Consider the following 11927-nt stretch of genomic DNA (forward strand, 5'->3'; position numbering starts at 1 on the left):
TCCAATCCTCTTTGAAAAATCATCGAAGTTGGTTACTGAAAACCAGCAGCATGGCAGACTCAAAAGTTGGCAACCTTGGCTGTTAGGCACAGACTCGTTCAGGAAAAAAGTTGGCCGCACACTTTCGGAGCCCGAATAAATCCATTGGAAATGAACATTTTCATTCTTATTTCATCTGCAAGTTTGTACAAGACCTTAAAAAAGAGCCATCCCATTCTACTCCCCTCTGTGATTATGGGAGAGTCCGAAAGCTCTTAGGATACTGGATCTCTCCCAACAATCTGTAAAAATAAGCTCCAGTCACTGCGTTGCTTACCGAATAATCTGGAACTTATTTCTTGGCCAGACATTTTTGGTTAAAGCCCATGTTAAGAAGCTCGACTCAGGGCAGCTCAAATTCACTTCAGCTCCTCCACTCCCTTTGAGAACAGCAGCCAGACTACGATGGAGCTACGAGGTGTTTGCCTTCTGGTGTGCCTCTTTTCTGTGGTACAGCTGACAACTCAGCAGAACATCAGACCCAAGAAGAAGCCAGAGAAAGGTAAGAGAACCAGAAGGAATTTCCCAATAGATAGATAGATAGATAGATAGATAGATAGATAGATAGATAGATGATAGAGATAGATGATAGATAGATAGATAGATAGATAGATAGATAGATAGATAGATGATAGATAGATAGATAGATAGATAGATAGATAGATAGATAGATAGATAGATAGATAGATTGATAGATGATAGATAGATAGATAGATAGATAGATAGATGATAGATAGATAGATAGATGATAGATAGATAGATAGATAGATGATAGATGATAGAGATAGATGATAGATAGATAGATAGATAGATAGATAGATAGATAGATGATAGATGATAGATAGATAGATAGATAGATAGATAGATAGATGATAGATAGATAGATGATAGATAGATAGATAGATAGATAGATGATAGATGATAGATAGATAGATAGAAGATAGATAGATGATAGATAGATAGATAGATAGATAGATAGATAGATAGATAGATAGATGATAGATAGATAGATAGATGATAGATAGATAGATAGATAGATAGATAGATGATAGATAGATAGACACACACACACACACAGATAGATAGATGATAGATAGATAGATAGAGATAGATAGAGATAGATAGATACACACACACACACACACAAGCATTCAACGGTGTTTCTCCCACTGAGTTTGTATAGTTTAGCAAAAGCTGCATGTGTAAATGGGTGTCACCTGCGCCCTGCTGTCTATTTCATCCTTTCCTGTGTTGAAATGACTCTCCAAACAGGGTTTATTAAAAGGTCAAGAAACAGTAACACTTATTATCACCCCTTTTCCCTTATCCATGCTATCTAGCCCAGCGGTTTCCAATTAGCTAAGTACTGCAGACCCCCTGTTTTTATTTTCTTTTTTTTTACTATAATTTTTATTAAATATTTCTAATTCACATTTCAAAATAATCTTTTAAACCACCTTACATCAATGACTTCCCTGCTTCTCTTTCCATGGTTCATTTTGCATACCATACATGTTCTACATGAACTAAACCATTCGGTAATCCGTTGTTACATCCATCAAAACTTATTTACACTGTTGAATTTATCTTAATGCTACCAGCGTTTCACCCATATATTCAGTAAACATTTCCAATCTTCTTTGAACATATGCTCTTCTTGTTCTCTTATTCTTATGTTAAATCTGCAAGCTGTAGCGTATTCCATCAGTTTAAGTTGTCATTTTTTTTAGTTGGGACTTTGCTCGATTTTCATTTTGGGGCTAACAGAACACGGGCTGCAGTAGTGGCATAAATAAATAACCTTTTTTTGACAGACCCCCTGTTTTTTCAAAAGCCAAGCCACGGGCCCCCTACTTTTGAAAATTTCAATATATCTATGGTACTCTTTGTTATGTGAATGGGTTTTGCAGACCCCCTGGGGTCCTCGGGACCACTAGTTGGGAACCACTGAAAATAATAATAATAATAATATTAATAATAATAATAATATTTGTACCCTGACCATCTAACTGAGTTGCCCCATACCTTCCAGGTATGACTGTATATGACAGTAATCTAAATTGGGTTTTGCAGTATTGCATGGCAGACTGGAAGAGATCAAGGCAGATTTTTTTTTCTGGTTTTGTGGCAGAGCCTTCAGATCACAACTAGTGTGTGTTTAAATAAGCTCATGCACAATATGTGCAAATCGCATTACTAACTAGAGGGGTCATGTGACCTGCTTTGCAGAGAGTAGTCGTCTATTTTGAAAAGCGGTCTGGTCCAAGTCCAGGTTAAAAATGAAGAACCACAAGAAAGAAGGGCGAGGATCATGTCGCATTCATAGAATCATAGAATGGTAGAGTCGGAAGGGGTCCCCAAGGGTCATCTCGTCCAACCCCCTGCAATGCAGGAATCTCAGCACCCGGTCTCCCATCCAATTTGAAACCAGACCAGACCCTGCTTAGCTTTGCAAATGTGCTAGCAGTTTTATTGCTGCACCTAAGGCTGGTAGCTAGAACAGTTGCACACATACTGGGGACAAGCAGGGTGTGATTTAAAACAGATAATATTGCGATGAATGATGGCTAGGCTACGGCACCGCAATGTAGACATTTATTATTATTATTATTATTATTATTATTATTATTATTATTATCATTATTATTATTATTAATACCTTGTCCATCTGGCTGGGTTTCCCCAGCCACTCTCACTCTGGGTGCCTCCCAACAGAAATAATAATAATAATAATAATAATAATAATAATAATAATAATAATAATAATGTGATAAACATGTGTTTTGATAAGAGGAGCCAAACTAATAATGACAAATTTAAAGTTAATGGAACCCATTAAAGTTAATTGAGCAATGACTTAAAGCATCCACATCTCATTCTTTGCTTTTCTATTTTTAAGACCCACTTGTAATTCTTGCTTTTTAACAGGTGATAATTGACATTTGATAGATGCCTATGATTATAAAAATAAGGTTATCAAGTTTGAGGAAATTTTAGGTTCCATGTGAACCATATACAGAAACTGTTCCCCCAGTACTTTTTATAACCACATTTAGATATTTGGGCTTCTTTGGTTTTTATATTTCAGGGTCTGTGGAACATCCTGCCACAACAACATTTCTCCACATGCTCTTATGTTGCATGGATTAACTATTCAGATGTTGTTCACACATGCACAAACCGCCTCAGGCAACCTTTTTTTTAAGAGCCAAAAGGCAGTGTAAAAATAATTTTAAAAGGATGAGGCCAGCTTGGAAAGTTCTGTTGGAATCCTGGAATCCAAGACCCAAGTTTGGAGCACATAGTCTTTGGTGAGAAGAACTCCTGAAGAAATTTAACATTGCAATACATGCAGCAAAGGAAGGCATGGAAATATAGGCTGTAAAGCCTGCATTTCCAGTGAACCCCAAAATTGTCCCTTTTAATGGTTCTTTCCAAAGTATCCCACTTCCCTAGCACACAGATAGACTTCACATTTAGTAAGCCATAAAATGCTTTACTTACAAGACTCTTCAAAGCTCAGATTCCTGTGTTTTTTCCATACAGCAGTCAGAAAAGACACACAGGCAATAAAATGTTGCTTGGTTACAAAATAGCAGAAGTTCCTAAACTACAGGTATACAAAAACACTAGTTTCATATTCCGTTCTTGCCTGAAACGAGAGAGGCTGGTTAAAGCCATGCGGCTGAGCGGAAGCAACCAGCTCAGACCTCCTCACACACCAAATCCACATGTAGACTGAGTACAACAAAAGCTTTGGTTGCCCATTTCCTTCTGAGGTGAGGGGAAGTGACCTAGGCTAAGCCTGGCAGGTCAGCTTACTCTATGGCATTAACCCCTTCATGTGTTAATTAGAATCAAGCATGCGGGTTCTATGAGGCCGGTTACCCTACAAGTTCCTGACCACTGTTTTACACAGGCCTTATTTATTTGGAATGGTCAGTTGTCTTGCAGGAACCATGATGTAGAATACAGTGGTACCTTGGTTTTCGAACGCTTCCATAGTCGAACATTTCGGAACTCGAACACCAAAAACCTGGAAGCAAGTGCCTCAGTTTTTGAACGCGCCTGGGAAGTCGAACAGGAAACATGGTTTCCGTTCTGAGTTTTCCATATTGAGGCTTCCCCTTTCAGTTTCTGAACGTTTCGGAACTTGAACGGACTTCCAGAATGGATTACGTTCGAAAACCGAGGTACCACTGGACTTACCGTATTTTTCTCTCTATAACACTCACATTTTTTCTCCTGAAAAGGAAGGGGAAATGTCTGTGCGTGTTATTGAGTGAATGTGTGGTCCCTGGAGCCGACTGGCCCGAGTGCAGAGGCAAAAATCAGGCAAAAATCAGATCGCGCGCTGCAGAGAGGAGGCTGCTGTTTTCCTGCATTCTGCCTCAGGGTCTTATTGCCCACCCTCTTCTGTTTTCGGTTGCTTTGTTTACAAAGTTGTAAAAGCTGTTTTCAGTTGCTGTGGTTACAAAGCACAGATCCACATGGATTCTCAGAATTTTTGCATTGGCCTACACCAAACTCACCGTCAAATCACATGTCTGTGGCCACAGCATGAAGCACCAAAATGATACATCCACTGTTTCATTCAGAATTTTTTTTTCTTGTTTTCCTCCTCTATAAACTATGTGCGTGTTATGGTCAGGTGCGTGTTATAGAGCGAAAAATACGGTAATTGAACAAAGCATACCCGCTGCCTTGTGGGAAATCTTCGGGAGAAGAAAAGGCGAAGGAGTAAACACAATTCTGAAGTGGAGTCCCTAAGATAGTTGGATGGCATCTTCTATGCCTCCCTTGGACAACTCCTGCAGCCAAGCTGGTGCCAAACATATCACTCTGTTTCCTTTGGTCCACATCAGTGAGACCAAGAGGTCTGATTATCTGGACAGCCCAGGAGATCCACACACACTGCCCAGGCTTGCACCCCAGGAAGGTCACTTCAGTGCTGATAATGCTAAAAAAGCCAATGCAATTCTGGGCTGCATCAATAGGAGTATAGCATCTAGATCAAGGGAAGTAATAGTGCCACTGTATTCTGCTCTGGTCAGACCTCACCTGGAGTACTGTGTCCAGTTCTGGGCACCACAATTCAAGAAGGACACTGACAAACTGGAACGTGTCCACAGGAGGGCAACCAAAATGGTCAAAGGCCTGGAAACGATGCCTTATGAGGAACGGTTAAGGGAGCTGGGCATGTTTAGCCTGGAGAAGAGGAGGTTAAGGGGTGATATGGTAGCCATGTTCAAATATATAAAATGATGTCACATAGAGGAGGGAGAAAGGTTGTTTTCTGCTGCTCCAGAGAAGCGGACACGGAGCAATGGATCCAAACTACAAGAAAGAAGATTCCACCTAAACATTAGGAAGAACTTCCTGACAGTAAGAGCTGTTTGACAGTGGAATTTGCTGCCAAGGAGTGTGGTGGAGTCTCCTACTTTGGAGGTCTTTAAGCAGAGGCGTGACAACCATATGTCAGGAGTGCTCTGATGGTGTTTCCTGCTTGGCAGGGGGTTGGACTCGATGGCCCTTGTGGTCTCTTCCAACTCTATGATTCTATGATTCTATGAATGCAGTAGAAACTACCCAGGAGGCAGCAGTTACAAATTTCTGGTCTCTGCCTCCAAAGCAGGTGCTGTAATTCTCCAGCAGTTTGACTTCACCCTGGAGGCACAGACAGATGCCAACAACAACAACAAAACATAATGCAGCATTAGGTAAAGGTAAAGGGACCCCTGACCATTAGGTCCAGTCGTGGACGACTCTGGGGTTGCGGTGCTCATCTCGCTTTATTGGCCGAGGGAGCCGGCGTACAGCTTCCGGGTCATGTGGCTAGCATGACTAAGCTGCTTCTGGCGAACCAGAGCAGTGCATGGAAACGCTGTTTACCTTCCCGCCGTAGTGGTACCTACTTATCTACTTGCACTTTGACGTGCTTTCGAACTGCTAGGTGGGCAGGAGCAGGGACCGAACAACGGGAGTTCACCCCGTCGCAGGGATTCGAACTGCCGACCTTCTGATCGGCAAGCCCTAGGCTCAGTAGTGGTTTAGACCACAGCGCCACCCGCGTCCCTTAATGTAGCATTACTGAAGGTAAAAAAGGGTAAAGGACCCCTGGATGGTTAAGTCCAGTCAAAGGTGACTCTGGGGTTGCGTCGCTAATCTCACTTTCAGGCCAAGGGAGCCCGTGTTTGTCCACAGACAGCTTTCCGGGTCAAGTGGCCAGCATGACTAAATTGCTTCTGGTGCAACGGAACATTGTGACCGAAGCCAGAGCGCACAGAAACGCCGTTTACCTTCCTGCCACAGCGGTACCTATTTATCTACTTGCACTGGCGTGCTTTCAAACTGCGAGGTTGGCAGGAGCTGAGAGAGCAACGGGAGCTCACCTCGTCTTATGGATTCGAACCGCCAACCTTCTGATCCTCAAGTCCAACAGGCTCAGTGGTTTATACCACAGTGCCACCCGCATGATTGAAACAGAACATATTAAAATAAGGGCATTGTGCTACAAATATAAAGCATATTGATATAAAAGAGGGAAAGCATATAAAGTAATAGGAAAGGAAAGAAAGAGTAGGGAATGTTGAAAAGTTGCTAGGAATACCAGTTTCTAACCAACTTCCATGGAAGTGATACGCAGCAAAGGTGGGACATTTTACTGCATGGACCTGTTACGAATTGCTGATTCCATCTATTGTGAACTCTCTCTATAACAAACGCTGCATAATACGCTGCTTTCTTCTTTGTTCATTGTACTCTTTGTTATATTGCCAATGAGGGAGGAAGTTCTGGTTCCATTCATAAATGCGATTGCATTCATTCTGTATAGGCAGATATGATCATCAATCTCTTCGTTTGCTCTGCAGATGTTGTAAGCCTCAAAATGTTTGAAGACCTGAAGGAGCAGCTAGAGAATATCTCCCAGGAGGTGGCTCTGCTAAAGGAAAAGCAAGCACTTCAAACAGGTACAAAACCCAATGGCCATAATTTTTCATACGCCACAAAATGGCCTCACTTTGTGAAATAAGGCTATTTATGACATAACATTAAGCCGTGATGTGTTAGCTAAAATGTGGCTTGTTTGTATTTCCAGTACATTAACATTAACTGTTCAGTAACCATAGGTTGTTTGGGATCAATAAATCTGGATTTTAAACTACGATACGAAGCACCATAGTTTCCCATACGAAGCACCATAGTTTCCCATAGCACTAACTAGTTTCCCATAAAGCTCAGATGTACTGATTTGTTCTGTTGCTGCATTCTCACACCCTGCCTGGTTGCAGAGATGGAAAGGGAGAGTGGTTAGAAAACAAAATCACTCCAGCATTTTAAAAGACTCTGTCTGTCCACTTCCCTAATGTCAGCCTCTGCCGGTCAGGCATCCAAGCTCTGAAACCAGCTTGCAAGCGCAGAAAAAGCACAAGAGCTTTTGTAGACAAATGCTTAATGTTGTTATCCTCGCTCTAGGAGCGAAGTGAATAGCATTTTTCGAAGTGACATATGCAAACAGCTGAAGGCAATTTTGCAGCTTGCATTGCATTTCCTCTCAATCAGTGCTCTAAACATGTGTGATATGCTGTGTCCTCCATTCTTTATTGACCAGGGAGCAGGCTCAAATGATCCACATTGTCCCAGGGCAGCTGTTTACCTGCTCCACCTGGTACACAGGTTGAGACCTTACCTGCCTGCGGACTGTCTTGCCAGAGTGGTGCATGCTCTAGTTATCTCCTGCTTGGACTACTGCAATGCGCTCTATGTGGGGCTACCTTTGAAGGTGACCCGAAAACTACAATTAATCCAGAATGTTGCAGCTAGACTGGTGACTGAGAGTGGCCACTGAGACCATATAACACCGGTCCTGAAAGACCTTCATTGGCTCCCAGTACGTTTCCGAGCACAATTCTAAGTGTTGGTGCTGACCTTTAAAGCCCAAAATGGCCTCAGCCCAGTATACCTAAGGGAGTGTCACCACCTCCATTGTTCAGGCCGGACACTGAGGTCCAGTTCTGAGGGCCTTCTGGCGGTTCCCTCACTGCGAGAAGTGAAGCTACAGAGAACCAGACAGAGGGCCTTCTCGGTAGTGGCGCCCATCCTGTGGAACGGCCTCCCTCCAGGTGTCAAGGAAATAAACAACTATCTGACTTTCAGAAGACATCTGAAGGCAGCCCTGTTTAGTGAAGTTTTTAATGTTTGAAGTTTTATTCTGTGTTTAATATCCTGTTGGAAGCCGCCCAGAGTGGTTGGGGAGGCCCAGCCAGATGGGTGGGGTATAAGTAAATTATTATTATTATTATTATTATTATTATTATTATTATTATTATTATTATTATTAATGTTTTCACCCCCTCTGTACTGCAGCAGGGGTCACTAACATCATATGGCACATGCTGAGGACTGCACCTCTTCAGATAGACCATGGCCGGTCCCTAGATCCCTCTGACTCTGTCACATTCATGTTGATTCCTGTTCCTCTCCCTGCTGAGTGACTGAGGAATGAGAAGACCAAGGAGGCGCAACCTTTGAGGCACCTCATCTTCTCCCTCTGCCTGGTTGTGTGGTTTAGGTCCAAAGGAATAGGGCAGTAGCAGCAGTGTGGAGGAGAAGGACCCATTCAGAAAAGGTGGCCAGCTGAAGGACTCTTCTCCAAGGCCTCCCCAAAACTTGGAGAGCTAACTGGCACTGACTACCATTCACAAGGACAGCTGTGATTCCAAGACTCTCATCCATGGGCAGATCTACTTTGAAACGAATGAGTCGTAAGCCCCTCATTCTAGGGCGGTCCCAGAAGCGACATTGCTTAAGGTCTAGTAGACCCTATTTGAGTCGCTATTTGAGTTGAGTTACTTTTTTGTTGTCAACAATCCCAGAGTTCGAGAGTCAGTAGAACAGATATCATAAAGGTTTAGTGATCTGTTGTGGAACAACCCCGTTGAAGAAGATGGCAGCAGTTGCCCCTCATCGCTGGCTGCGAAGAGACCCGCAGAACAGTTCAAGCTTCAGGGCTCCACACCCCAAAAATGTAGGTCCGCCACTGCTCTCAGCATCCTTTTTTAAGTCTAATGCAGTGTTTCTCAAATTTTGTTGTTTTTGGACTACAACCGCCATCATCCCTAGCTAGCAAGACTGGGATGATGGGAATTGTAGTTCAAAAACAACTGGAGACCCAAGTTTTTGGGAAACCCTGCTCAAATGGAAAGAGTAAGAAATGCTTTCCTTGCAGATACACCGAACAGAGCTAGTACAGTGGTACCTTGGTTCGTGAACGCAATCCGTTCTGGAAGTCCGTCCAACTTCCGAAATGTTTGCAAGCCAAGGTGTGGCTTCTGGTTGAGAGAGAGATAGATAAAACTTTAGTCGCATTAGCCAATGGCCATAGCAACATTAAAACATTACAGTATACGCAGAAAAGGAAATCTGAAATAAAAGCACAATTTAAAGTCCTGAATCAGCAGTCAGTTAGTGGTCCTTGCCCCTGCTATGAATCTAGCAACCTTTGCTGTTGTCTGCTCATTTTGATGTGATAGAAGAAAAGACATTGTGGCAGTGGTTCAGCGCCCTGGGATGGTTAGTATGAGTGGGGTGACGATCTCATTCCTCAGGTCTTTGTAGAGAGTATAGGACAGGAGGACGTGTGCCGCTGTTTCAGTGCTGCCATCTCCACAGAGGCAAAGACGTTTCTCAGGCAGGATCTTTTGGAATCTACCCTCAAGTACTGCAGATGGCCAAACATCCAGTCTTGAAAGTGTAAAAGCACGTCTGTATTTTGGAATAATAAGTTTGGGCAGATATGGGGCCAGAGAATCAAAATAGAGATGTGGAAACTGAACATACCAAGGGCAGAATTTCCTTACAGTGGACAGGTTATTCTGATGCTCAATATCTTTTAGACGTTGACCAATTAGATTGTTTGCTTTAGTGGGGCCCATAGTGAGTAGGTGTTGCGGGGATAGGCCACAAGAGTGAAGTTTTTGATAGACGGTTTTAAGCCAGGCACTTTTATGGGAGTCTTGAAGTACAGTACTAGGGATAGTAAACCGGGGGGGGGGGGTGTTGATGGCTTCTGTTTAGCTGATTGGCCCCAGAAACAACGGCGACAGCCAAAACAGACGTTTGGCTTCCAAAAAACATTGCAAACTGGAACACTTACTTCCGGGTTTGGGAGCTGATTTGTTTGGGAGCCAAGCCATTCGGGGGGACGCGGGTGGCGCTGTGGGTTAAACCACAGAGCCCAGGACTTGCCGATCAGAAGGTCGGCGGTTCGAATCCCCGTGATGGGGTGAGCTCCCGTTGCTCGGTTCTTGCTCCTGCCAACCTAGCAGTTCGAAAGCATGTCAAAGTTCAAGTAGATAAATAGGTACCGCTCCTGTGGGAAGGTAAACGGCGTTTCCGTGCGCTGCTCTGGTTCGCCAGGAGTGGCTTAGTCATGCTGGCCACATGACCCGGAAGCTGTACGCCGGCTCCCTCGGCCAGTAAAGCGAGATGAGCGCTGCAACCCCAGAGTCAGTCACGACTGCACTTAACGGTCAGGGGTCCCTTTACCTTTACCTAAGCCATTCAGGAACCAAGGTACCACTGCATTGCACTCCAAAGCGCATGGTTCCTTTTCTGACTCCACTGTCTCCCCGCACCACCTCCTCCCCTTTTTGTCTCTCGCTAGTTTGTCTGAAAGGCACCAAGGTCAACCTGAAGTGTTTCCTGGCTTTCCCCAACGCCAAGACCTATCACGAAGCCAGCGAAGATTGCATCTCTCAAGGCGGCACCCTCAGCACCCCTCAGACGGGAGACGAAAACGACGCTCTGTACGACTACATGAGGAAGAGCATCGGGGCCCAGTCGGAAATCTGGCTCGGCATCAACGACATGGCCGCCGAAGGGAGATGGGTGGACATGACAAGTACCAACATCGGCTTCAAGAACTGGGAAACAGAGATCACCACTCAGCCTGATGGTGGGAAACTGGAAAACTGCGCCACGTTGTCGGGGGTCGCCACTGGCAAGTGGTTTGACAAGAGGTGCAGAGATAAGTTGCCTTATGTGTGCCAGTTCATGATAGTTTAACGGTGGGACTCCCGCTGTGGACAAGGGGGTCAAGGCGTTCCACTTGGCCCCAGGAGCAGAGCTGCACAAAAATATGCAACTCATACATACCCTCATATACTCTTGGCAGATAAACACACGGCTTGGGCAGAACGAGTTACATCTGTGCTGCATTTTAATCGGCTAAAAACTACATTCCGCTCAGTAGCAGCTACGTTTTTCTCACTGAGGCATGAGTTATAGATATCTATATTTTTTACAACCAAAGCCTAATAGGATGACTTCATTAGTCGGGCGGCGTTTCAACTTTGCCAAAATAATACGATCCTTAAGACTCATTAGTTGGTTGTTGCATGTACTCTTCCTGCCGACCCTTTTTCCTTCCTGCTGATTGCACCAAATTAAAGCAGTTTTTGCAGAATTGTCCTTATTATCATCTTTGGGGGGACGCCAAACCGAAAGTGCTTTAGCACAGCTGCCTTTCATTAAACGTTACAGCTCCTTAGGGCCAAATTAACCCAAATAAATCCATCACACACCTTTTGTTCCACTGAAATAAGAGTTCAGTAGAGTTGTCTCAGCCTAATGCTAGTGTAAAGAGGAAGGGAGGGGAGGTGCTATCGAGAGCTTTCACTCTGTTGTGCAGAAAAATAAAGATAATTTTTTTATTTAAAAAAAGGACATCTTGCATATGTTGACGGGGCAAAGTGTGTTCTCTCTCTCTCTATCTCCAAGCTACAGTAACTTCCTTCTAGGCACAATTGGCTGAAAATATAAGGAAGGAATTTCAAAAGGTATTAGTAGTACGGTGGTACCTCAGGTTAAGTACTTAATTCGTTCCA

General features: G+C 43.8%; 1 protein-coding gene across 1 annotated transcript; it reads left to right on the top strand.

The window, feature by feature from the left end:
- The first annotated feature begins 333 nt into the window (after positions 1–333).
- CLEC3B (C-type lectin domain family 3 member B) lies at positions 334–11506 on the top strand. Its single transcript, XM_082193145.1, has 3 exons — positions 334–541; positions 6912–7010; positions 10706–11506. The coding sequence occupies exons 1-3, from the start codon at positions 445–447 to the stop codon at positions 11104–11106; spliced, it is 597 nt and encodes a 198-aa protein (XP_082049271.1). The 5' UTR covers positions 334–444; the 3' UTR covers positions 11107–11506.
- Positions 11507–11927: the final 421 nt, after the last annotated feature.

The sequence above is a fragment of the Podarcis vaucheri genome (assembly GCF_965113315.1).
Source record: "Podarcis vaucheri genome assembly, chromosome: 12".
Taxonomy (NCBI): domain Eukaryota; kingdom Metazoa; phylum Chordata; class Lepidosauria; order Squamata; family Lacertidae; genus Podarcis; species Podarcis vaucheri.

What these genes read in the sequence shown, in the direction of transcription:
- CLEC3B (XM_082193145.1), top strand. Translation starts at nt 445, where the DNA reads ATGGAGCTACGAGGTGTTTGCCTTCTGGTGTGCCTCTTTTCTGTGGTA. An exon ending in CAAGAAGAAGCCAGAGAAAG is followed by an intron (nt 542 to 6,911) that starts GTAAGAGAACCA and finishes TTTGCTCTGCAG; the next exon opens with ATGTTGTAAGCCTCAAAATG. An exon ending in AAAGCAAGCACTTCAAACAG is followed by an intron (nt 7,011 to 10,705) that starts GTACAAAACCCA and finishes GTCTCTCGCTAG; the next exon opens with TTTGTCTGAAAGGCACCAAG.